Consider the following 27,882-nt stretch of genomic DNA (forward strand, 5'->3'; position numbering starts at 1 on the left):
ATGGTCCCAAATACTTCAGACCAGCATCTCCCAGTCTGCTCAGGAGGCCCTCTATGACAACTCGTCCCCTCAGCAGATGACCCTGAGTCCAAAACAGGAGGGGCACCCTCTCCCCCAGTATCTTATCAATCCCTGGAGACTCATCTATCTCAGTATGCCTTGTAAGGAAGCGCTCTATCACAACAGGTGTGAGTACAGGTTTAGGAGTTAAGGCACTTAGGTTCAAACCCCAGCACTGCCGTTGGCCAGCTGTGTGATTCCCAAGGGAATTCATGAAAAGTGACAATCCCTCTGAGCACGGCTTTTCTCATCTGTAAAGTGAGAGTAACAACCTGTTCTATGTTGTAGGAGTATTCAAGAGATCAAATGTGATCATGGAAACTTAGCATAAGGCCTGGAACAGAAAAAGCACTTGAATGATACTAACAATTATTATCCCACATGCACCCTCCATGCCATAATGCTGCTGTCCTAGAAAGATCCTCATTCTCATCTCTGGGCTGCTGTCACCTAACTGATCCCCCAGCCTCCACTCTTGATGTATCCCGCTCAAAACCATCAGAGACATCTGGTCAACTCATTATCCTTCTTAAAACCCAGAAGGGGCTCCAAGGCACTTGGGTTACTCAGTCGGTTGAGCTTCCAGCTCTTGATTTTGGCTCAGATCATGATCTCAGGATTGTGAGATCAAGCCCTGCATCAGTCTCTGAACTCAGCTAGGAATCTGCTTGGGATTCTGTCTCTTCCTCTGCCTCTCCCCACCCCATCCCCACACTCATTCTCTCTTTTTCTCTAAAAATAAACAAATCTTTAAAAAATCCCTTAAGGGGCTCTTTATCACCTCTAAGAAGCTGAAATTCAATCTGCTTCTCAAGGACTCCACATGTCTCCCAGTCTGGTCCCCATGACTCCTCCAGTCTTCCCTCCTGCAGCTCCAAAGACCATCACCTATACATAGTGTTATTACAGACATGGCATATGATCAACACTTAGCAAATGTTGTCATTAGCGTGGGGACAGAATAAAGCATCATTCAGACTGGATGGCTCATTTTGAGATTCAAAAGGGGAAATGGGAGTAATAGTTAGAACTAAGAACTTGGCATCAGATGCACAAATGGCCAGAGCTCTGAACTTGGTGCTTAAGATGTGAAACTGTGTCCTGGCTCTGATGGGAATCAGCTGGGTGAACTGGGGCAAGTAGCTTCTCCCTGGTCTTTGATTTTAAGTGTATAAAATAGAAGCCATGCAAGGGGTATTACATTATCTATTATACGTATAGTATGGAATAGAACAGACCCACCCAACTTGCATTGTAAAATATTTAATTACATGGAATTATTTTCATAATATGTACTAAGTACAGAAGTAGGTTTCAAAAATAATATGAACCATACAGTCCTTAATGTATAAACATATTTTTGCATGGAGGAAAGGGAAGGGATACTTAGTTGGCGCCAAAATATTTTTTTAAAGATTTATTTATTTATTTTAAATAGAGAGAAAAAGGGAGAGAGGACAACCTAGGGGCGGGACACAGGGAGACTGAGAGAAATCCCCAAGCAGATTTCCTCTGCATCCAGAACCTGCTGAAAGGCTATATCACAGGAGCCTGAGATCATGACCTGAGCCAAAATCCAGAGTCGGACCCTCAACTGACTGTGCCACCCAGGCACCCCTGGTTGGCTCCAAAATATTAATAATTGTTTTCTCTGGGTGGTAGGCATAAGGACAATTTTTATTTTCTTATTTGTGAATTTGTATTAGCTTCCAAATTTACCACAATTAACATAAATACTTCTGTAATGAGTAACACTCAAATTAAACATTAATTTTTATGAGACATCAGATAAGATGCTCTCTAAAGACTGTTACAGCCCTTGAGAATCAGCATTATTCTACATGTGTTTTTACTTAATTATGTGCCTTTCTATTAGCATAGGGAGATGGTTCTATTAATTCCATGATTTTATTACTATAAATAAATTAATTCAAAATGCCCCTGGTTTTATGTCTGTACCACCCAATATCAAGCAAAGTGTTAGAACTTCATTCACATTTTGGTCATTTGACTCTCTTGGAAGTTCTTCAAAGAATCACAGAAGCTATCAGGAAAAAAGAAATTCCTTCTAAACTCAAATCACAGTTCTTTTTGGATGTTCCTTGGCCTGGCTGACTTTCTATGCATACTTTGCAATCTTGACTCCAGCTATAATATTTCCAGGTGAAATAGAGTTTAAAGACTAGGAAACCATTCATAGTAATTTTCTCATACTTTTTCTTTTGATCTAGCCAGCTCTTTATTTTTGATCAGCCTCTGCTTTCCAGAGGTATGGGTGTTTTCCCTTGAAAGTGTGTTGCAAGTAACACATTGCTGGCCTTCCAAGTCTTCTACGTCACAAAGAAAAGGATATCAAAAGTGCCTGGGAGAGCAGGCATTCCGGGAGGGCACACTCAGGAGGAGTTAAATGCAGGATGCCTCCCATTCACATGAAGCTGTGTGAAGGAGGGCTTTTTTTCAAGCATCCCCACCAGGAGCAAGAACAAGCACCAGCAGGTTTCAACCAGCTAGCTAAGTAAGATACATGCCCCATACCTACAGAGCCCATCCTATCTTTTCCTCCTGAAGTCTACCACCCTCGAAGACTCAGCTCCTGTGTTTCCGGAATATCCATCTTGGGTTACTTTCTCTTCCCATGTATTCCCATGGCAACAAGGATGTATTTTTACAATGGAGTGTATTGTGTTATGAACTTATCTATCTGTTTGGTTCTCTCTTTTCCTGGACTGTTTTGAGGACAAAGACAACGTGCCCTCTTCATTTTCTATATCCCAGCATGTGCCTGGCATGCAGTAGTGCTCAGTAATTACGTGCTTTTGCTGGGCTATAGAGGACAGACACAATAATGAGTATCATCTATTATTAGCACCTTATCTCCAAGGAAAAGCAGATGGAACTAGGAATTCACAAATTGGAATCTTGTGCCAGCCCATAGACATCCTGGTCCCCTTGTGTTCCCGTATGCACAAGAGCTCCCCAAGAGAAAGCACATTTCTGTTCCCGAGTTCTTGTTCTATCTGCAGATCTGGACTGGGCCCATTCTGGATCAGCTGGGAGGGTCTTCAACATAAAGCTAGATGAGATGCTGGTCTTGGCAGCGGGGTTCAGGCCCCCATTTCCTGAGCCCAGTGCTACTGCTCATCTCCAGTGAGGAGAGAAAAGGGAAGGCTCGAGACCACCTGGGTGCGGCCTTGTCAGCGTCCACTCTATCCCCCCCACCTACACGCTGCATTTCCTCTTTGATGGCACCTTGTGTCTTTAAGCTTCATCAGAATTAAGCCACTAGTGAGCATATGTGTGCTTTTGGTTGGGAGGCAATAAAACAAAAAGTGACATGACCCAGTTTTAGTGACACAGAATATTCCAGAAAGCATGTTGGAAATAGATGTTGGAGGGCAATGCAGGGGGTTACTGAAAGCCGTGGTGGCTGCCCTCAGGTGTTAGAGGTAGAGATGGAGAGAGTGGAGGGACAGGGGATATATTTGGGTGGAAGAGCAGACAGGATTTATATATTGGGGTGGTGAGGGCTGACTCCTAGGTTTCTTTTGTATTTGGCTCAAGCATCAGGGTGAGTGGATGATGGGGGCATCTCCCGAGATGAAGAAAAGGTGGAGGAAGAACAGGAGGTAATGGAAAGCAAGTCCCAATGTCCCTACAGATAATTTGTCTAAAACATTTTATTCTGAGTTTTCTTCATTAGTCCCCAGAAGCCTGTCAAGAGGACTGTTTATTTCCACAGATTGCCCATGTCCATATTCAAAGTCCAATCTTGCTTCTTCCAAACCCTTTGCCTCCTGGTTTAGCTTGTCCTGAGAAAGGCTTCGTGCTACGCTGAAAGAGAAAACATGCAGAACTGAACAAGGGTTTTTGGAACTTCTGAATTCCTTGGATAACTGAAAGTCATATCTGTGTTTAAATATAAGCTTACCCATCTTCAGCTGCCTTCCAGCTTGATCTCTGGGAGAGCCCAGGATAGGCTAGACCAGTGACCCCTCAGCATGTGCCCCAACAAGGACTGTGAATGGAGCATTTGGTGGGGGTTGAGGGGTGTCAGTCCAGGATGAGATGACGCACAGGGAACAAAGGTTTTATTAAAAGATATAAGAAATAAGATTATAACAGTGCCTGACTCATAGAATTAATATAAGAATTTTAAACTTAGAAAGAATTAAAATAGTGTCCAAATCATTGAATCAATTTAAGAATCTAAGTGAAAGCAGCTAAAACAGACATAGCCACACTGTCAGCACCATATACCTATCTGAAATAGAATAACATCTAAAGAAAAAGGAGGCATCCTGGTCTTCATGTGGATTTTTGTGATGAGAAAGTTTCAAAGCTCTTTGAAGTCTGGAAGTATTCCGCAAAGGGAAAACATTTTTATCAATGTGAGTGCATTGTTGAGATGTTAGACTTAGATTCGTCCACGAGGTCTGACAAAAGTGACCTCATATCCTGGAGAATCAACTGATTTCTGAATTAGCCTATGTGGAAACCTTCAGATAGCAGCCCCTATTGCCTAGTGAATGCTCAAGAAATATTCCCTCCTTTCTGTTTACCCAGCTTCTTTCTGAACCTGGTCTGCTAATGAGTCTCCTTGGGGTCCCTCGATGGTTGTAACCTTGCCTTTCTTCTTGTCATCTTTCCTTTCTTCTTCCAACAGAGATTTCCTGGGGACCAAGGAGGTGTCACTGCTGCTGATGGCCATGTTCCTCCTTGCTGTGTTCTACCATGGACAGCAGGTAATCCAAAATTTTGCTCAAACTCTTCTCTGCTACTTGGCATTTCCCATTGCCCTGAAACCGATCTATGAGTCCTCTGCTCTTCCTTGCAGCGAATGACCCATCAGCTGCTTGCAGGAAGTGGTGATTCTTAATGAATTGGTTCCTAGTAAAGACCACCTTAAAAAAACTAAACTGGAGAAGATGATTTGGCAAGCCAGGATGTTTTAATGCCTTTCAGGTATACCTCTTTCAAAGAGATCATTGTTATGAAAAACAAACAAACAAACAAACAAACAAATAAAAACTTACCATTTCTGCCTGAGGCAAACCGGGATCTCTCCCATTTCCATTACTGCCAGCATGGAGTCATTCCTGGAGAAGTTGAGTGCTGGGCTTGGGAATCATGCAGGTGAGAGGATCAGTGGAGCCGGGGTCCTAGTCTAGCCTCTGATGCTCTGTTTGTGGCCTTAAGCAAGTCGCTCGTCTCCCTGAACTTAGAGGTCTTCGTCCAGTGTGAAATAGGATAGTAACACCTGGATGCGTCCATTTTGGAGAATTGTCTGAGATTATCATGCGCAGCATTTTGCACACTGCCTTATGTAATTATAGGAAGTGTGTCATTCCTTACTCGTCCAAGCAGATAAAGGGCCTAAAGCATATCAGTGCCACCTCCTGTGAACCACGACTCTGCCAGCATCTGGGGTAGGCACTGTGGTGGGCTCCGTCTAAAACCCCATCCCTGACCCCAAAGGTTCTAGTCTCCCAGAAGACCTGCTACATGGCGATCAGGCTGTCCAAGGACTTTTAGAGTCATTGGGGCAAGAATTTATTCTGCATGGGAGTGCGATACCAGACTTCACCCCAGGCGGCTTACCTGCTGGTGTCAGTAGGACATCTCCATGCAGACTCAGACCATGACTGCTGTGGTGTTCATCAGCCGGGGAGATTTTCTCTCCCTGGTGGAACCAGTCCCTGCCAGCTTCCCTGCCCTGCCCTGGATCCTGGTCCATCTTTCTTTGGTCTACATCCACTTCAAAAAAAGTAACCAGAAGAGGAGAAAAACAAAACAGAAGACTCAGCTAGGGCAGAAATAGAAACATAGCGCTGAGAAATCACCATGGAAACAGAGAGGTAATCAACCCTAAGAAACCCTGAAACAGCCCCAATCCCCAAGAACCTAGAAATACATACAAAGTTATGTGTAATAGGGGGATGGCAACATGTAGCCAAGAGGGAGAAAGATAAGTATAAAGACTTGAGGAGGGAGAAGTGTTAGTGTGTATCAAGTTCTAGCTCTGTGCCTCTGTTATCTGGTATCATCCTCCCAACAACCCAGATTGGTAATTCTTGGCAGTCTGTTTTGCAGATGAAGAAAGTCAGGCTACTCATCTAGTCAGGGGGGAGAACCCGATTCAAACCCAGATTTTTCTCCAAAGCTCACCCTTTCCACTTCTCTAGACCGGAGAAAGAAACAAGTTCACGCACCAACACAATGGTCCCAGGCACTCAATCTTGCAGTGTGACTTTGATTTGGTTTTAAATTTGAGCTGAATTCATGGCAAAATAATAAGGCAAAGTCAAAAACTAGCCATTTCCAGAATTCTTGTATTTAGGTATTTCTAGCTCTGTTAGAGCTGGTGTCATATCTTCCATGTCTTGATGGCTTCTGGTTACAGGGGAAAACCCCTTACTCTGACATGCAAACAGCAGTCCATAAGAAGGCTATAAAGATGAAATCAGACAAGGCGATCCTACAGAGAAACATACCCACCCTCCATCCCACAGGTTTGAAACTGATGAGTGAGCAACCGCCGCCCCCGTCCAGGATAACTGATAGCAAGTTCAGAGTGAGGGAGCTCATTCCACAATAGGAAGGATGTTCCTTTCTCCTCTATCAGCTTAAGGAATTATTCTGTGCCCTGGCAATGTCCCTTCCCCAATACCCTTTTAAGATTCTGATTTAATTTGTTCTGTGCTCCATTTGTCCCGGGAAACAGACAACCTAACCATGTTAAGATTATTTGTAAAGTAAGGGTATATTTGTGCATAGGGAGGATCCAAGTGCTTAAGTGACATCTGATATGTCCCCTTCTTCTTTTTAACTTTCAAAAGGCTCTAAAATTACATAATCACATCCCATAATGGTAGCAGTTACAGGTTAATTGGCTTTGTAGTGGGGGAGAAGTACTCACACCCCAACTCTGCCACTTAGTGGCTATGCGACCTTCAGCAATTTACTTAACTCTCTGAGTCTCAATTTTCTTGCCTATGAAATGGGTATGCTAGTAACGGCCTTACCTCATAGGGTCGTTAGAAGATTGGATGAGAATATAATTGTAATGTACTAATCCCAGTGTTTGCACATAGAATAGGTCTTCAAAAATCATAAGCTATGAATGCTTTACTTTGAAAACAGGCTTCTGAGGTAAACGGGGAAAGTATTTTTATGCATCTGGTCCCAAGTCACCAAGGTCATAAAGCCAACAAGGAACACCAGGTAGAAACAGGAATCCAAAACTTCCAGGTCTATTCTCTCCCCACCATGTGCCCTTGCCTCTCTTTATGAGAAGGGTCTTTCTGCCTCACTTGTATCACTTCTGTGTCAGGCTCCTGTTTCTCTGAACCAAGTCTGTCTACTCCTGGGGTCTGCTACCTGCTTCCACCAGTTTCTCTTTTTGTGACTCAGGGGCCCTCAATTTTTTTAAAGGTTGGATAATGCCCATGGATGCCTGGTACACAGCAGCAGCCTGGTGGGAGCATGTGTAATGAGATTATCTCCAGAGGGACAGAGGAAGTTATGTAACTGAACACTTGGGAAATTTCATCTTGTACACATGTGGAAGTGCTGTGCCATCCCTTCCTCCTCCCCCAAGGCAGGTGAACGTTCTAAACATTGGAGAGAGAGAGAGAACAGTCAGGTGCCTGCCATCTCACCTGGTTCACTGGCAACCCTGAGTTGTGGGCTTCTCTTCAGGGACTCTGTTTATAGGAGAGGAAGCCGCCTCTGCACACGGGGACAGAGATTAATGAGGTCTCCTCTTACTTCTGGGTCAGATAAAGAGACACCAAGACTGCGTGGTATAGAAGGAAACACCCAAGCACTGGAACCAAATATTCTTTTTCTTTTCATTCTTTTTACATTTATTTATTTATTTATTTATTTAGCAAGAGACTAAGAGAGGGAGTGGGGAGCATGGTGCAGGGAGATGGAGAGAGAGAATTTCAAGCAGGCTCTACATCCAGCATGGAGCCTGACGTAGGGCTCCATCTCATGACCCTGAGATCATGACCTGAGGTGAAATCAAGAGTCAGGTGCTTAACCAACTGAGCCACCCAGGTGCCCCTGGAACCAAATGGTCTTAAATTTGAGTCTCAGCAATGTCACTGGAAGGAGGGCTGACATTGAGAAACTCAAGCCCCTAGAGCTGCCCCATCTTTACCTACAAAATGAAAAGGATAAAAGTTATCTACGAGGAGTTGAAGAATGGCTGCATGAGGTCAAGTACGTATAATGTAGGGGTCAAGTCATAGCTTGACATCAGAATGTCCTGAGTTCAGAGCCAGTCTCTGCTTGTGAGCCCTTGGGCAGTTGACTTCGCCTTAGTGTGACTCTATTTCTTCACCTGTGAAATGGGAATAACAAAATACCCACCTTGTTGAGTCATGTGACTGGATGAGCTTCAGCAGAGGAAGTGCTGAGAACAGGGCCTGGTCCGGGGCAAGAGCTGGGCCAGTGTTAACTCTCACTCTGTGCTGAGAGCCTGGCATGAAGCTTCTGAACAACATGTGTTGGTTCCCTTGGTACCCTTCTCATAGAGCCAGTGCCCTAATAGTCTGGTGAAAATCAAGAAAGAGATTAGACTTCCAAATCCATTGCCAGTTCTTGAGCAAATGTGAAGATTTTCCCTTTCAAAGCTTCTGTGTGCCTTCTGTGTGCTTTGCCTTGCTGTCCACACCTGCTCTAACCACTGTGCTGAAATGCTTTTCCTTAACACGTTCCTCTGTCTGTCATTCTTCTCCCTTCACCACTGAGCTGAGAGCAAATCATTTTTGTATGCCAAGCACTGTGCACATAGTAGGTGCACAGCACACTAAATCTTTTGTAAACTGGAAGGCCCTACTTTCCTCCCCCAGAGATTAAATAATAGACAATGCCTGCCTGCATGAGATTTGTTTTGGCAAGAGTCAGAGCTGTCCTCGAATTAGAGTCTCCATATGGACATGCCTTCAATGCAGTGACCAGCCATTGCCTGGCTGACATGCAAAGTGCATTCTTAATTTGTAACTGGAAAATCCTGGCTGGAATCGACTGCAGGACTCCAGATTTCCCTACCTGTGTTTCCGAGCTGAATTCAACCAGACGAAAGGTTCTCAATAGAAAATACATTGAAAATGATCTCCTGCTTCAATCAAGCATGCACTTTTAAGGGAGATAACAAACATCTCATTTGGATAAGAAAATACTGTCCTGAAACTTGACAAATTAAAATTCAATGCTCTTGAATCTGGAAGGAAAAAAGCTAATGCACAGCCTTGATCTGATCTTATCCCCTGCTGCCTTAAGTTGCAGTAATACCTTATAAATCTATAATTTAGACATTTCAGGATTTTTTTGCATGCATCATATAATTTGGTCCATATAATAGATCCCTATAATAATCTGTACCTCTTGAACTAGACATCATGGAGACTATTATCCTTATTTTTTTTAGAAGGGGAACCAAAACACAAGAAGTGGAATGACTTTCCCAAGTTCACACAGCAAAACGGGCAAGACAAGCATTCTCTTCAGCAACCCGCTCCCTCTCATCATTTTTTGATCTTATGGAAAATTTCAAACATACATAAAAGTTCATGAAGTGCATAGTGGTCTCACAACTTCAACAATCATTAACTCTTGTGTCTTTTCTCACCTACCTCCCTATTCATTTTTCTCATCACTCCTTCCCAATTATTTTGAAGCAAATTCCAGATGTCCTATCATTTCATCTGCAAATGCTTCAGTATACACCCAATCAAGACAGAGAATTTTAACCTAATCACAATGCTATTAGACACCTTTAAAAAAGAAAATGGTGTCTCTTTAACATTGTCAAGCCTCTAGGCACTGTTTCAATTTCTTAATTGGCTCATAATTGTATTTTTAAGTTTGTTTATGTGATTTGGGTCACAAATACATAAATAAAATCCATGTATGGCCATTGGTTGATGTCTCTCAAGTCTGTTAATTTATAAGATTACTCTCCCTCTTTTCTTTCTGGTAACATTTTGTGAGAGTCATCCGACTTCTATAATGCTTCCCAGTTTAGACTTTGTTGACTGCATCTCTCCAGGCTTTTAACAGATTCCTCTGCCCATTGTTTTTCCTGTATTGGTAGTTATGTTTAGAAACTTGGCGAGAAAAAAAAAAATACGTTGTTGGCTGGTTTTGTGAGTTCCTTTTAACAGCCATGTAATCTGCTTATCTTTTTTTTTTTCTATTAGCAGCTAACTATTGATAAGAATAGCCTCTATTCATTAATTCTATAGGTGGTAATAGCTTGATTCTATCCGTCGTCCGTAAGTCATTAGCCAGAATACAGTTTGAAGAACAGCTTACTCCTCCAGGTACAGCTCATAAGGCAAAGGCAGGATAAATGCTTAATGATTTCCCTGTAATTGCATTCCCTGTAAGTTTCCCAGTCAGTCTGTCCCCAAGCACCATCCAGAGATGATCAATGCGGTCGTGTGTCTTAAGTGTCATAGTGAACTGGGGCATGCTACCGTAGTCCCTGTGTTTCAATCCATTGCAATCACTATCCTTATTAAAGCTTGATTTCTCACATCTTTGACACATGGGAGCCTGTTCACACAACCCCCGTCTCTCTGGGGATGTTCTTACTTTCCGATGTGAAAAAATGGTCCAGGCTCGTGCGTGTCCTGCCCTAAACTTCAGCCGTTTCTGCAAAGAGTGTGAGGTCATTTTTGTAAGAATTGATGTTTTGAAACCACAATCTAGATGCTGGGAGTGTCTGCTACTACTAGATTTTCATTATTTCTAGGCTTTTTTATCAGTGGGCCAAGGTAGGAAATATGTACATACCATGAGTTCACACTGGTACTTATTGACTTTTGGCTTAGACCCATCAATTTTAGACATGCATGTCCTTTTTCCCTTCCCAGAAATACCAGGTCTCAGTGACACCAGTCCAATTACCTATTTGCTTTATCCTGCAATTCACTTCCAGGAGTCTAAGAGTAATAATAGACACGACCAGCAACAATACAATTGCTGTAAATGGTTTTGAGATTCTTTCTGAGTTCTTTTTATCCTCAGGATATTTCCTTCTACAAATGGGTCTTCAGATTATTGTGTTAAAGATATTTGGAATATCTCCCCTTGGTGTAGTTATATGCATAGATTCATTTGTTTGTCTTCTGTCTGGTTTTTTGTTTTGTTTTGTTTTGTTTTACCGAGTTTGTTTTAAACATCTGTTCAGTTTTGTACTTAAGAAAAATGTTTCCACAATTCAACAGCCAAGTTTATAAAACAAGATTTAATTTTAAAACTTTAAATTCTATCCCTATTTCTCCACTCTATTCCCTTCCTTCCTCATCTCTTCGGTAATGAGTTTTTATGTTTGTCCTTTTATTCTTCTATTTTTCGATAAATAAAGAAAATATATACATGTGGACAGAGAGAGAAATTGATGCCCCCTTTTCTATTATATTTTAATTATTTATATTATATTATTTATATTATATTATATTTTAATTATTTATTTAAATTCAATTTCATTAACATATAGTGTATTATTAGTTTCGGGGGTAGAATTTAGAGATACATCAGTTGTATATAACACCCAGTGCTCGTTACATCATTCTTCATGCCCATCCCCAAGTTACCTCATCACCCTGACCCACCTCCCCTCCAGCAACCCTCAGTTTATTTCCTATAGTCTATCATCTCTTAAAGTTTGCCTCTCTATATATTTTCATCTTATTTTATTTTTCCTTCCCTTCCCATACTTTCATCTGTCTTGTTTCTCAAACTCCACACATGAATGAAATCATATGGTATTTGTCTTTCTCTGACTGACTTCTGTTACTTAGCATAATCCCCTCCAGTTCCATCCATGATATAGACAATCCTTTTGTAGATCAAAGGTGGAATATTCTACATGCTTTTCTCTACCTTGGAGACTAGTTCATCAAAGTATAGAGACATAGTTTTTCTTTCTTTTTTCTTCCTTGTAGTCATATACAATAGTTTCTTCAGCCAACAAAATGAACACCTGGGTTGTTTCCAGCTTTTGCTATTATAAATTCTGCTGAAGGGGTAATCTTGTGCCTCTGTCTTTCCATATTTTTACCACCCCCTGAGACTTTCATGTAAGACAAAGGAAAGAAATTAGCTGAATGTTTTAAACCCTTGAATTCAGGGCTTCTCATCATATATTTGGCCGCGCAACATATTGTCCATTTCAACAGTTAAAAAGACTTGGAAATAGGGACGCCTGGGTGGTTCAGTCAGTTAACAGTCTGCCTTAGGTTCAGGTCATGATCCTAGAGTCCTGAGATTAAACCCTGCATCAGCCTTCTTGCTCAGCAGGGAGCCTGCTTCTCTCTCTGCCCCTCCCTCTGCTTGTGCTCTCTCTCTCTCTCTCTGTCTCTGACAAATAAATGAATAAAATGTTTTTCTTAAAGATTTTATTTATCTATTTCACAGATAGATCACAAGTCAGACAGAGATCACAAATAGTCAGAGAGGCAGGCAGAGAGAGGAGGAAGCAGGCTCCCTGCTGAGCAGAGAGCCCGATGCGGGGCTCGATCCCAGGACCCTGGGATCATGATCTGAGCCGAAGGCAGAGGCTTTAACCCACGGAGCCACCCAGGCATCCCTAAATGAATAAACTCTTAAAAAAAAAAGAGTTGGAAATAATGGTATCCCCAAACTGTGGTAAATATGGTTTAGGAGATCCTTTAAAATGATGCTGTCTGCTCTCCAGAGCAGGGAAACTAAGACATGGGGAAGCTAACAATATACGTTGAGGACCTACTGTGAGCCACGTGCCCTCTCTGTAACCCCCTAAATAATTCTTCTTCTAGTCCCATGTGCTCATGGGTGTTCATCCCAGTTGTAGAGATAAAGAATCTGTGATGAAGTCACGAGTCCAGGTTACAAGGTTTGAATGTGGGACTGGGACCCTAAGCCACATCTGTCTCTCAACTTAGAATCCACGGTGTTCTCATTCACTTCTTCTTGCCTCGTGATGAAGAGCTCAGACTCAGGAGTTCATTCCAGCCCTGGCTTCCCCACTCACGAGTGTGCGATTTTGGTCAAGTCACTCAACCCTGCTCGCTTTGATTCTCTCATATAAGATAAGCGTTGATAATGATACCTCCCCATCAGGGTTGTTGTGTGATGAAGGGAATGAATGGATGTTTATTTGTTCGAATAGACAATAAATGTTGCTGGTACATAGCAACCATCATCTACGTGTTGGCTGGCTTTATTATCGGAATTTACTTATGGAGTCCACACATACTGACGGAGCACCTCCCTTGTGCCTGCCACAGTGCTCCATGGTAAGGAGATCATTGAGCAGATGAAGGGACTCCTGAACTCACAGCACCTATAATCTAGCAGATGACAGAGTCATCCCCAGAGAGTCACACAATCACAAAATCACAGGTGTCTTAATGGTAGGAAGGGAATGTCCACAGCCCCAGTGGAGTCAAATCATCCTCCAGTCTCTTGGCATTGGGCAAAATGCCCCCAGCATGTTCAGCTCAGGCTCTGTTTTGTTTGTGAAGGGTTCCACAGAAGCATTCTCCCCCTCCCACCCTGTGTGCCTGAGCCTGTACCCCTGGAGCTCACCCGTTCCTTCTCTTTGTCTCTCACACATGACAGCTGGAGTACACAGCCCGCCTTGACTTCCTTTGGCGAGTACAGGCCAAAGAGGAGATCAATGAGATGAAGGAGCTAAGGGAACACAACGAGAACATGCTCCGGAACATTCTGCCCAGCCACGTGGCCCGCCACTTCCTGGAGAAAGACCGAGACAATGAGGTGAGCCCAGGCTTGTCCAGCTGGGAGGAACAGTGGTGGTGGGAGGGGTGCAGTTGGACACACTGGTCCCAAGCTCTGGGAGAATCCCACTGTCCTTGCATGAGCACCGGAGAACGGAGACCATGCTACCCCAGAGTGCCAGGCCACCCAGACTGCCTAACACCATGAAGTCTACACAGGACTTCTCCAGCCTTGGGTACCTCATCTGTAAGATGGACTTCATGCAAGCTCCATCATAAGAATGGATTGAAATTTGAGTTTTACATACGTTTATCCATGCCTTTATGTGTTCCATGGAGTCGGCTCTCCAGTGTCTTCTCACTCTGTGGGTAAGATGTTACCATTGACGTTATCTGCTGTTATCTGCTGATCGGCTGAAGACATTTGGGTTTGTGAACCTTGCCTGAGGGTAGAACTAGGAGAAGTCCCCTCCCCCCAGGGTCCATTTCCCACCCAAGCCACCGCAGAAAAATCAGTGAAAGAGAAGTAAAGGCGATGAATAAGCTGCTACTTGAAAAATCTTGATGCACCGGGACCCTGGAGGTCTCCTGGATGCATATCCAAGCACTGCCCACCCTCCTCGGCAGATGGAGTTCTCTGGAATCAGCTTCAGGCCTGCTTTTCTCAAGGCTCCCTAAGATCAGGGCTTTGTTGCAAGAACTTCTTGACGAATCAAAGAAAGCAAAGAGACTATTGCTGTGCACTCACCTTGACCACCAGAAGGAGCAGGTGAAACCCTGGAGGCCTCAGAGGAAAAGCCGGAAGAGAAATGAAAAGAGAGCTGCTTTTCAATTAAAACACCCAAACAATGAGATATCTGGGACCAGGAGGGGAAGAGCAAGAATATACTGGCTTTATCCTGAAAGGAAGGAAACCACCCAGAGATGCTGAGGTCACCAGCTGTGATCCAGGCCGAACCTTCACTGAGCAAAATAAATGACAGGTTCAGCCTTAATCATAGAAGACATGTTCAATCCAATGTCTTGTCACGCTTACTTGGGGTTTTATTTTTTTATTAACATATAATGTATAGTTTCAGGGGCACAGGTCTGAGATTCATATTTGAGGTTTTAAATACTTAAATAGTTCACAGTTGACCAGGCTTAACCACAAAGTTTTAACATAGCCTAGAGAATGCTCACCCTATAAATAACCATTACAGAACACCTGCTGCATGCCCAGTACTGAGATAGGTCATTGAAGTAAATGATCTTCCGTTCTAGCTACAGTTTTAAGAGGAGAGTTCATCACCCCATATTATTGACGAGGACTCAGAGCCCCAGAGAGGGCCATGACGTGCCTCCCTGTATGTAAGTGATGTTGTGAGTCAAATCCAGCCACGAGGATTCCTTGCCTCTGTGCTGTGCTGCCCCTACCATGCCTCTGGGGGTTGGCAAGATCAGTGTGTACGTGTGTGAGAGAGAGAGATAGAGACAGACAGACAGACAGACAGGGTAACATGAGAAGGGGTGACACAGGCAGAGAGGCAGGAATGCTGTAACCTGCGGGAACTCCCGACATCCTGTTTTGTTCTTGTGAGAGGCCTCCTTAGCTCCTCTTCTTGCTACAAATCAGAGCTACGATATGAACCTCTGCAAAGCTGGGGTCTGGACATTGTGAGTTTGCAGCCACAGCACTGCTCACAGGTAAGAATGATTATCCCCATTTTGTAGAAGAAAGTGGGGCTCCGAGAAGTGAGAACACAGAGGTGGTGAGTACTCAGCTTGAATTCACACCCACGTCTGTGCAACTGCAGAGCTAAGTCTCACGTTTTGTCCCACGTTGCTGTTAGGGCATGAGCAGGAAAGAAGGGGCAGCAGTGACAAACACTGACTCAAACCATCTGAACACAGGGTGGTGGACAGAGCCTTGCCCCCTGGGACACACTGTCCGGTTGGTTGTGGCTATGTCGCCCCACAAAGGTTCTGGCAGTTTCTGCCAGTCTGCTGGACTTTTGGCTTAGATTAGTGTTCACCAACCCAGGACAGGGACTTTCTCACAGATGAGGCCCCTGGGCTGGGTCATCAGTGTTGAGTAGGTTATTGCTGAGTCCCAGGAAGCCCACTTGCTCTTTGTAGCTTTTCAAAGACCTGAAGAATGGACACTAATGAGGGCAGGTGTCCTGGGTGCGGCAAAGTGCATACAGCACACATTCCATCTCTGTCACTCACCAGCTGTGTGACCTAGGGTAGCTTACCCAACCTCTCTGAATCCATTTTTTTTTTTCATCAGATTCATGAGGAAATAATGCCTCATGACTTCAGTGTGAGAATCTTGCTGAATTTAGTGTGAGAACTCAATTGAGAAAGAACATATTTAGGGCCCAGCACAGCCTGGTGCAGTGGGTTCAGTATAGAAAGGCTGTGTGGTGTTCTCAAAAGCCTGATGCCCTTGATTCAATCCCATCTCCTCTTCCTACTACCTCTAGAACTGAGGAAGGAATGAATCCCTCTGGACCTCACTTTCCTCACCTACAAAGTAAGTCTTTTGCAACTTGGTCCAATTGCTACAATGTTTCCATGAGTAATTATGCATAAAGCATCTAAATGGTGCTTGGCCCATTTTAGGAGCACACTGAGTTGTTGCTATTGTTTTTGATAAAGGTGAGCCATGATTATCTTTTTGTTTCTTTGCAATCCCAGTCCCCCACTCACTGTCTCATACACTCAGTCACTCATTCACTCAGCATATGTTTATTGAGGGAAACCATGTACCAGGTGTTGTTCTAGATCCTGGGGATCAAACAGTGAACAAAGAAGAAGAAAACTCCTTGCCAATATGGAGCATGCATTTTCATGGACAGATAGACATGAATGTGAATAAATATACAGGATAGTGCCCAGTAGTGATTAGTCCTTGGTGGACAGAAGAAGCTGAGTAAGAAAACAGAGTAGGTGAAGGAGGTGGGGTTGACACTGGAGGGTCTCTCCAAGGCAGTGATGTTCTCACAGAAACCTGAGGCTACTAATAAAGTCAACCAGCCTCAGACATTGTTCCTCCCTTGCAGCGAGGTGGCTTAACTCAGTATAAGAAACCGAGGACCTGGAACCAGACAGGCCTGGGTGCCCTGAGCCAAGAACCGACTGAGTCTTCATCCTGATATCTGGGCAGAACAGGAACTGTGCATATGCTCAAAATCCTCTATGAAGCCCAGACCAGAGGACGATAGAACAATAATAGCTTTTCTATATTCATCAATCCCTCCCCAGTTTACAGTGCTCTTATGTTCTTTGAGCCCAAAATAGCAAGAAACAGATGGCATATTCAAAGTGGTTGACTGGGGAGTGTTGAACAATGGGATTGTCTTTAAAGGTGTAGGCAGGTGGCTGGCTCTCTTCCACGCCCCCTCCAACCCCTCACCTCCTTTGTGTGCACACAAATTCCATCTCTGTTATTAACTAGCTGTGTGACCTAGGGCAGCTTACCCAGCCTCTCTGAGGTCCTCATATGATTCATAGGAAATAATACAGACCTTGCTGAGTCGATGTGGGAATTAAATCAGGGGAGAACACATGAAGTGCTCAATGCAGCCCAGTGCAAGGTGGGTTCAGTATAGATAGGCCACCTGGTGCACTTGAAAGGCCACTGCCCTAGATTTTGTTCCTTATAGCCACTTTCTTCACCAGTTAGCATCGGACAGAGAGGACTGAGCCTCCTTCCACCCCACTCCAATAGGATGCAACAGAGTCGAGATCTGAACTCAGGTCCTAGGTCTTGAAGTTTATGCTCCGGGAACCCCAACACCGCATGTCAAATCAACCATCCATTCAGAAGGACTTACCAGATCCAGTTTCCAGTCCTAGTGATATTTATTCCTAGACATTACCCTGATTATTAGTATTGTTATTGGGGTGGTGGTTGGGGTCCTGGTGTCTGCTTATTAACATTAATAGCAGTAATGGCAGCATTACTCTGGAGTCAGACTGCCTGGGCAAGGGGTGAATTCCACCTCTGTCTCTTAACCGCGAGTCTTGGGTAAATTACCTATGGCTATGTGCCTCAGTTTTCCTTCTAGTACACACCAGGATCTTAACTATATCTAAGTCCTGGGATTGTGAGCACTCAACACGGTGATGTGTGTGCAGCCTTCTGTGTAAGGCTTGTCACACAGGAAGCTCCCCATAGATGTAGCTGACATTATTAACATTATTTGTGTTATATAAGCAATCGGAACATTCTGATTGTCGGCAGAAGCTAAGAAAGAAAAACCAAGAAGAGGCTGGGAGAAGCTAAGATTTGTGAGAACACTCAGGCAGATAAATGATTGATGCGAAACCCCTGGAGACCCGCCTTTATATCACAGGGGCATTTATAGATCACCAGGCAGAAGTGGGAGGCAAGCTGGCCCACTGGGTCATTATGGACTGGATTTCAGAAGGCACTGGTAGGGTTTTCTATTTTCTCTCTGTTTTAAACAGAAAATAGAAATAATGAGTGTTATGGGCTGAACTGTGTCTCCCACAATTCATATGTCGAAGTCCTAACCCCCAGTACCTTTGAATGCAACTGTATTTAGAGATAGGATTTTTAAAGAGGTGATTACATTCCAATGAGGCCATTAGGGCACGGCCCTAATCCACTCTAACTGTGTCTTCGTAAGAGGAGATTAGGACACACAGGCAGAGGGGAGACCATGTGAAGACATGGGAAGAAGATGGCATCTCCAAGTTAAGGAGAGAGCTGGCAGGAAAAAACAGCCCTGCTGACCCTTGATCTTAGACTTTGTAGCATCTAGAACAATGGGAGAATCAATTTCTGGGTTTAAGCCACCCAGTCTGTGGCACTTTGTGATGGTAGCCTGAACAAATTAATATAATATGTAACAAATGGATTTTTTGTGCTCCAAATCACAGCCAGTTGGAGGAGTCGGATACAACAGAGAGTAAGTCTCCTTCTGGGGTATCACTCCATTGCTCAAGGCCAAGGTGAATGGACACCCCTTAGAAAGCCAGGTGCCATGGCTCAGCTCCTTGGCCACAATCTGCTCTCCTCATACCCTGCCCAGCCCAACTCAGTGCAGCAAGTCACCACCAGCCTGTGCTCTTCTGGATAAGGACTCATGAAAGTATTCACTCAGATTCATCCACGCTTGAAGCCCAAGACTGATTGATCTTGAATCAGGGACACCATCTTTCTCAGACCAAGGGCATGAAAGCCAGAGGAGAAGAGCCCAAGTGTGCAGAGTGGGGAGGGTCCTTGAGGTCTTCCAACCCCAGCTCTTCCACTGCTAATGGTATGATCTAGAACAAAACAACAGTTTAACTCCTCAATCTCTCTCCCTCTCTCTCTCTCATTTTCCTTACCTGTAAAGTGGCAATAAGAATCAGTGCCTATTTCACAGGATCATTGCAAGGATTAAATCATTGAATTCATATGAAAGCACTTGGTTAACTTTATTGTTTCCTGCAAAGACCAGGGAGGCATTAATTTCAACAGGTTAGAGCATTTACCTTGTTCCAGATGCAAGAGACAGCACGCATGATAATGCAGGCCTCCAGAAAATATGAACTGGGTGATTAGAGGGCACTACGGTGAATGGCATGGGGTCTTTGCCTCACAGAATTCACACTAAATGAAGAGACAGACGGTAGGAATCAAAGCATTCAAGTGTGAGGGGTGTGTGTGTGTGTGTGTGTGTGTGTGTGTGTGTGTCTGTGTGCGCGTGCGCATGTGCGCACTTCCAAAAGCAGACCTTGAGACAAGGATTTGAGTGAAAGTATTTCACTTGGAGGTGGTTCCAGGAAGCCCAGGCAGGCAGGACAGTGAGAAGCAAGAGAAGGGCTAAATGCGGCACTATCAGACTAGTTTCCTCTGTGGGGAACTGGAGCTCAATCCCACTGGGAATTCAGGGACAAGTCAAAAGCATACCTCACAGCTGCCTGGCCCAGGGAATGAAGGAGCGGAGGACCATAAGACAATTGCCATCAGTCAGTGGTTGAGAGCGGCTCCCCAGGGACATTAATTTCCTGGAGCGGTGAGCCCGCTGCTCACGGGGGCAGAGTGCCCTCTAGTGGTCAGAGAAAAGCTCCGTGCAAAGCTACGCAAGAGCCCACAGCTGAACTTGGGGGAGAGAAACGGTCAGTCAGGAAACCTGCAGCATCTACTATGGTGAGTACATAGGAGTACAATGCTTCGCTGTTTCTGGAACATGAGGTCCGATGCAGGGAATCACAGGCAATGAGGCTGAAGAGAAAGATGGAGGCTAGGGCATGGTGTTTGAGCTTCATTCTGAGGGCAGTTGTGGGCCACTGGCAGGTTTTAAGAATGGGAGAGGCATGGTCAATATTCTGTCTTTAAAAGATCACTGCAGCCACCATGGGAAACATGCTTTGGGATGGGACAAGACAAGTCAGGGAACCCAGTGTGGGGAGGAAGATGGGTAGCCATTGGGCAGGAGGGGCAGAAAAACTATCTGAGACAAATAGAAAGCCAGCAGAAGGTGGCAATTTACTGAATCTGGACATGATGGGGAAGAAGGTGTCAAGGCATCTCTGAGCATCTCTAACCTTGATGACTCAGAGACACTGGTGCCACCCACTGAGAGCATGAGGGGGCAGGTTTAGGCGGAGAGGAGAAGCATTTGGGTGTGACATTTATAGCTTGAGGAGTATGAAGACAACCCAGCTTGCGGCCCAGCAGCTGGAAGCCCAAGAGTGGGAGCTGACTTGAAGACAGGAGTTCAGATGCTGTCCCACCTGAATGTCGGAGAAAGGTTAAGAGTAAACGAGATGGCCCGGGTAAGTGTGTGAACTCTGGACCTGGCTGTGGGTCAAGGACAGAACCACAGCCATCATCAACATTTCAGATGGAAGGTAAGCCCCAAAAAGGCATCTCTGAAGGAGCCAGACATAAGGAACACATATGTGGCATCACTGAAACAAGGAAAGTCAAGAGACTCGTGGTCTTGGGAGGGATGACCCCACTGGCCTGTACAGAAGGCATGAAACGATACCCGTGTGGTGATTTTTTTCCACTTTGGCTGGCAGTTTAAGACACTCCAGAGTCAATTCATCTCAGCCTGACATGTGAGTGAACATTGCCAGGGTGGGGAGAGGCAATGGAGGGAACTCGCTTGGGAAGTTTGCACAAAACGAAAGAAAGATGGGTGGGTGGCCACAGGTGTGTTCAGGTTCCAGGGCCTGTCATAGTATTTCATATGGGGGACATTCGAAGGGGGGAGGGGTGCAGAGGAGAAAGAGGTGGAGGAAGAGAAGGAGTAAAGAAAAAGATCACTGCCGGAGGAAGTTGCTGAAGAAGTTAGAAGCAGGAACTGCCAAGACATCCGGTAGAAACGTTGACCTTCAGCAGAAGAAGAATGCACTGTCTGCAATGGAAGCAGAAGGAATGAAAATAAATATGAACATAGACACAAGTATGAGTATTGGAACAGCGCTGGGTCACTGCCAAGAGCCCTAGTTTTTGCCACAGAGGTAAGAGATGAGATCATTTCTTGAAAGGAATCGAGTGGGGAGTGAAGTTAGGGACAATGGTGAGGGTTTAGACTAATTGCTAGAACAGAGAAGGAATCTGACCAAGGACAAAGGATCTGTAGTCAGAACTCAGGGCCCAGCCAAGGCTGGAGACCATGAATTGTCAATGGCCCCAGGACATGTGGCTACCGTGTTGACATGATGGTGTCAGAGCCTCATTCTCTGTCCTCTCCGTGGACACCTATCCATAGGTGCAAGTGCACATGCTCATGGGGGAGCATCACCACAGAACCTCACCGCTGATGACCGTTTCTGGCTCCCTTTGTGTGTCTCCCCATGCAGGAGCTGTATTCTCAATCCTATGATGCCGTCGGGGTGATGTTTGCCTCCATCCCGGGGTTTGCAGACTTTTACTCTCAAACTGAAATGAATAACCAAGGAGTGGAGTGCCTGCGCCTGCTGAATGAAATCATTGCTGACTTCGATGAGGTAAATCAAAGCCTCAGAAACCTACAGTTCCCAGTGGGCATCTCTGTTGTCCTAGCATCACGTTTGCTGTGGCAATAGCTTGTACTCACAGAACCACAGGCTGCAGCATGAACACAAACATGTATTAGCTAATTTAAGTATCATGTGAGATAAACACCATTGTTTTTCCATCTGGGGAATCGAGATCAGTAGTCTCAGCGAGGCAGGGCAATCTAACCCAATGGCAAACCACCATCAAATGGCAAAACCAGCACTTGATTGGAGGCCGCTGCTATGCAGACACTGGCATCGCAGAGACTTGGGACTGATGGGGACATTTCTCCATCTCCTCAAAGTGCCAGAGATAAAACCATCAATTCACATTTGGTCAAAGACCTAAATACAAGTATGCACATGTTTCAGATAGTGCTTTCTCCTTTTAGGCTCCATGAGTGTAAAGAACACATGACATAGGGGGATATACTTATACTGCACTGTATTTACATGAACAGACTTGGCAGGAGTGATCCTCTGCCACCCCCATCTTCTAGCTTCAAGTAGGGCACCATTGTCTATCCATTTGCCCAGGCCTGAGAAGGGAAGTGATTCATCGAGAAAATGCTAAGGAAGAGGCCATGCAAAGATGGGATTCGGCGGAGGTCTAGCCTCCTAGCCTGATCCCTGGGGAGCTCAGCAGCATAAGTGACACCACAGGGTTGTTTCACACTGAGGCAAGAGGGCCAAGTGTACACCTGTGTTTGTCAGCCATTGGCTGTGGCTGCCCCTTGGTGGAGGAAGCTGCCTCACTTCCCAGCATTTCCAGCAAGGGGGTTCTCAATGGCTCAAGGCAGTTCTCCAAAAAAGGGTGCAGCAGGGCATTGTCAGCAGCCAAACCTCTTGGCATTCTTGAGAATGACCCCATAATGGAGATGTGGATGGGGCACCAAGAACATTTGTGACATCATTCAATGTCCTCTCCCTTGATCCCCATGTTCCATTTAGCTCCTGAGTTCTGTGGGTTCCGTCTTGATGGCTCTTTGGTCCGTCCCTTCGTCAACATCAGTACTGCCCTCTTCTTGCTCTTGGCCATCTTACTTCTCCCCTGGATGACTGCAGCATTTCCTAGCTGCCCCTTCCTGCACCTTACCTCAGCTATCACCAAAAGCATGACTATCTCTTCACATCCCTTTGAAACCTAAAGCCCGTCAGTGTCTCCATTTGTCAACTCCTCATGAGGTCACCTGAGGCTTTGCACTTGCTATCCCTGTACCCTCTCTGGCCTTTCCTCCCACTGCATGCCACCTGGCCCCCTACCCACCAACCAGCTGCTTACAAGCCATTATGCCCACCTGGCTATTCTACACTCTGCTCTTTCTGCTCCAAAATTATGCCATCCTTACCATACTCTGACCTGTCTCCCTCAATATCATGGCCAGCAGAAAACCTAATACTGAACACTCCTTTCAAATATCTTCTCTAGTGCTGACACCTCTTCTAATCTCCTTTCTAGCCATGTAAATGTTGTCACTCCTATTTCCATGAAAAACTTAAACTCTGAAACTTTCCATCATGGAGCCTGAAACCCTTCAGTGTACAGATCTGCAGCCCCCACTAGCCACTAATTTCTGGGAAAGAAACCCACCTTATTAGTATAGGTGTTTACCATGTGTTGCCACAAATGCAAAACAATTTCAATAAATAGCATTCAGTTGTTACTTATCCCTCAACAAAACCCACAGGGTAGGAATTTTTAGCTTTTGTTTTATAAAGAAGCAACACTGAGGCTCTGGGACACCAAGAGAGCCCGGGCTTTTACCACCACTAAGTAGTGCTGCCAACATTTGAACCCAGGTCCACCATACTGTTTTGGTTTTTAACCATTAACTGGCATTTATGGTTCTAGTTCTGTAGTCAAAAAGGCAACAGTGATCATTTTAGTTGTTCTAGGGATGGAAGTGGGGATCAAGATAAATAAGACATGGTCACTCCTTATTTCCATAGCCTCACAGTCTAGTGAGGGACAAGAAGACTGAATCACCTTTACTTGCGAAGTCAGCGGTTAAGTGTACTCATACAGAAGGCCTTGCATTGTGGAGAGTGGAGGGTGATTCCATGATAATAGTACCTTTATTCCATCTCTTTGTGACAGGCCATACGCTCATAAAGATAGAAATCATACTCTAATGTAACCTGTTAAGTCCTCATGGACTAGCACTGTGCCTAGAACATAGGAGATGTTCATAACAGATGCTTACTAAGTATTTGCTAAAGGGATAAATCAATCAATCAGTCAATCAATCAATTAATAGGGGACATAAACAAGCTGGAAATTAGCAAGGTGAAGATAAACTAGTGTAATCCAAAACATATCTTTAAATTAAAAAAATAATAATAATATAGCTGTATTTTTTTTAAAAAACTGTCTGAAGGTTGAGCCATCAGGCAGTTTTATTTTAAACTTGATAGCCCCCTATCCCCCAAAAGTACTCAAGAGCATGTTTTTAAGTTGTAATAAATAAATATGAACTAAATTTCCTTCTCCATGCCCCAATTTGTAGCCACCTGGTGTCTTACAAAAATAAGACAGTGCCCCTAGTGGCAGAGGTGGGTTTTTGCAGAGGGACGTTGGATCGGCTAGGAGAGGGTAAGATTGGTCCTGGAGCCAGGTTTTAGACCAGGAGGAGGAGAGGGGGAGGAACTGGAGGGAAGTGAGAGAAGAGAAGAGGGCAGAGATGAGAGGGAGAATCGAAAAGAAGATGTAAGGGAGGATGTGGAGAAAGGGGAACCCTCTTACACTGCTAGTGGGAATGCAAACCAGTGCAGCAATTCTGGAAGACAATATGGAGTTTCCACCAAAAGCTAACAACAGATCTGCCCTACGACACAGCAATTACACTAGTAGGTATTTATCCAAAAGATACAGGCAGAGTGATTCAAAGGGGCACCTGCACCCCAATGTTTATAGGAACAATGTCCACAATAGCCAAACTATGGAAAGAATCCAAATGTCCATTGACTGATGAATATATATATATATATATATATATATATATATATATATACACACATATATACACACACACATACACAATGGGATATTACTTAGCCATCAAAAAGGATGGACTCTTGCCATTTGCAAGGATATAGATGAAACTTAGCATAATACTAAGCGAAGTATGTCAGAGAACAACAAATAGCATATGACCAGTCATATGTGGAATTTAAAAAACAAAACAGATGAACATAGAGGAAGGGAAGGAAGAATAAAATAAGACAAAATCAGAGAGGGGGACAAATCAGAGAGACTCTTAACTCTAGGAAACAAGCAGAGTTCCTGGAGGGGAGGTGGGTAGGGGCATTGGTAACTGGGTGAGGAGAATGGAGGAAGGCGTGTGATATAATGAGCACTGGGTGTTATATGCAACTAATGAATCACAGTATATGTTAATGCAGTATATGTTAACTAATTATAATACAGTATATGTTACCTAATTAAATTTTAAATTTAAAAATTTTTTAAAAAGGAAAGAAGGGGAGGAAAAGGGAAGAAGTAGAAGGGAAGGGCAGAGGAGGAAGATGGAAGAGCATGCAGTCAGCCGGAAAGTTCCCTGGCCTGCCAACCCGAAGCACTCAGCTTTCCCCACATGGGTCCTCAGGACACCCAGACATGCCTTCTTCCTTTGTGTCAAGAGAGACCTCCACGTTCTGCCCTGGCTAAGCTGCAGCCAGATGCCCTGGTGCTGACTTTAGTAATGAGGCTGCTCTTCTTGCGGATAAAAGTACCACGGGAATCTGAGAGTGTGAGACACTCTTTCTTGGCTCAGAGGAAAGCAGAACTTTTCATGGACTGCATGCTCCGGGACTGGGTTTGAAATAACCGCATGCTGGGCCTCCCTGCCCCATGGGCCCTGCTTGTTGAAGGCCAAAGTGTGCTCCCACATCTCAGCGCTCCATGCAGATGAGTGAATTAATAAAGGGGTTGATTAGGAACCATGTTATGTCCCCAGATGTTTTTAGCTATACGGCAGATACATTTGCTACAGGGTCATTCGTTGAAATAATGAAGCCTCTTGCTGCCTTCTGATTGACTTCTGAGGAGGAGGCAGCTTTGTCTGAGCCTGAAATTGGCCCGTGGCCAAGTCATTCCAAGAGAAGAGGAAAGAAGAGTCCCCCTTCCCTCTAGGAAGCTGGGGAAAGGCAATGATAAGGAGGCAGAGGGAGGGAGAGAGACAACCGAAGATATGTCAAGATCCCCAAGCTAATATTTTAACAGCCACAGGGCTGCTAAGAGACCAAACTTGCTTGGTTGTGTGCAAGGGCAAATGTCAGACGTGATCCCAGGCTAAGGACGCGCAGGCTGCTGCAGCCACTTCCCTTCCTGGGTGTGGTTGGTGGAACCTTCCCCAGGGCAGAACAGTGGCTTCACGTTAGCTCAAGAAACAAAAATAATAAACAAAGCATGCCTCAGCTGTGAATCAGGCTACACACACACACACACACACACACACACCCCAAACCAAATCACAAAAGCACCTGCCAGTGTTTTCCTTGTTTCCCAGAATTTATCTCCAGTTGGAATTTTTCACATTTTCTTAGTTCCAGATTAATTTTGAGAGGATGCCTGTAGCAAGTCGTGGGTAGAAAACCCATCTCATCTTCTTTGTCTGACCCACCTGTGGCATGAGCCCCTGAGCATATTATAGTCTTAAAGGGAGACAGAGAGTTGGCAAACCAAAAGTTGTATCTAAATCCCTACCAACATAGGGAAATCGGAGGTTAGAGCTTAGCCCTGGGACACAGGGAGGTTTGAGTTTTGAACCTACATCCTCCACCCAGGGCTGGCTTCATGGATGTGTGACCTGTGTGGGGCAGGTAGTGAGAAACAGTCAGAATCTGATATCTTTGAAGGTGAGCTAAGGATTTCCTGAAGGGTTGGATGTGGGTTATTGTTGGGTCCGTAATCAAAGGAACCAGACTGATACAAAGTGAAGGTCAAGCAAAGCTTTATTTCGCACCAAGCATCGAGAATCACACTGACCTGTCGGGCCGTCTCTTCAAAGAGGCGACCCCTCCCAGTCTCACAGACTAACTTTTATAGAGATGGTTGAGCCGGGCTATACACAGGTGGACAATGAGATTGCAATACACAGAGAAAACTGCACAGTCATGCTAGGTCATACACGGGTGGCCAATTGAATTTCAATTTACCTTAGTAGATATATGCGCGCCCCACTGATTGGATGTCTCCACCTGGCCTGACCCGCCCTTGTATCTGGGCTTTGTAAGTATGTTCCTTTCTCTTTAACATGTGGTCCCTGCCCCTGCCTGGGCTGTCAGCCCTCTGATGGATGGCTGGGACCTCCCATCTTGTTCATGAGATATAGCAGAAGCTCAATGGGTAGTTACTGTATTAGTCATTACCATTGCTGTAACAAATCTCCACCAATTTAGTGACTTGAAACAACAGAAATTAATTATGTTACAGTTTAGAGGTCAGAAGTCCAAAATGGATCTCACGGGTTAAATCAAGGTGTCAGCGGGGCTGTGTTCCTTCTGGAGGCTCAAGGGAGAATCCATATCATTACAGCTTCTAAAGGCCACCTGCATTCCTTGCCTTGTGGCTCCTTCCTCCATCTGTAGAGCCGACAGTCACACCTCTGACTTCTGCTTCTGCCCCCACATTGCTTTCTCTAACTTTCCTGCCTCCTCCTTTCGCTTATAAGGATGCTTATGATTACTTAGGGGCACACCCAGCTAATCTAGGGAATCTCCCTATCTCAGAATCATTAACTTCATCACATCTACAAAGTCCTTTCTGCCATGGAAGGTAACATTTCCTCGGGTTCCAAGGATTAGGACATGGACATCTGTTGGGGGGAGTAGAATGGGAAGCCACAGGAGGGTTTTGCATGGACCGGGGACATGATCTGACTTGCTATGGAATGGGATCACTCTGGCTGCTGGCGTGGGAGTGTGGGGGTGAGGGAGGGAGCAGGTAGGTCATGGTGGTACAACAACCAGGTATAAGCCAACAATGGCTCAGACCAGTATACTGACAGCAAGTGTTAAGATTCCAAATACATGTTGAAGGTATAGCCAAAAAGATTTGTTGGTGGATCGGGGAACATTAGTTATTTCTTTTTTGAAC

At 44.7% G+C, this 27,882-nt stretch overlaps 1 protein-coding gene across 1 annotated transcript in view; it reads left to right on the top strand.

Moving 5' to 3' along the window:
- The window catches only part of LOC111146667 (adenylate cyclase 8), a 222,267-nt gene that overhangs the window by 189,141 nt on the left and 5,244 nt on the right, over window positions 1-27,882 (top strand). Inside the window, exons 13-15 of the mRNA XM_022502313.1 lie at window positions 4,724-4,802; window positions 13,678-13,836; window positions 21,609-21,755. Coding sequence (XP_022358021.1) covers window positions 4,724-4,802; window positions 13,678-13,836; window positions 21,609-21,755 — 385 coding nt within the window. The remainder of the gene's footprint in view (window positions 1-4,723; window positions 4,803-13,677; window positions 13,837-21,608; window positions 21,756-27,882) is intronic.

This window comes from Enhydra lutris, unplaced genomic scaffold (assembly GCF_002288905.1).
Source record: "Enhydra lutris kenyoni isolate GAN:26980312 unplaced genomic scaffold, ASM228890v2 scaffoldscaffold14, whole genome shotgun sequence".
Classification (NCBI taxonomy): Eukaryota; Metazoa; Chordata; class Mammalia; order Carnivora; family Mustelidae; genus Enhydra; species Enhydra lutris.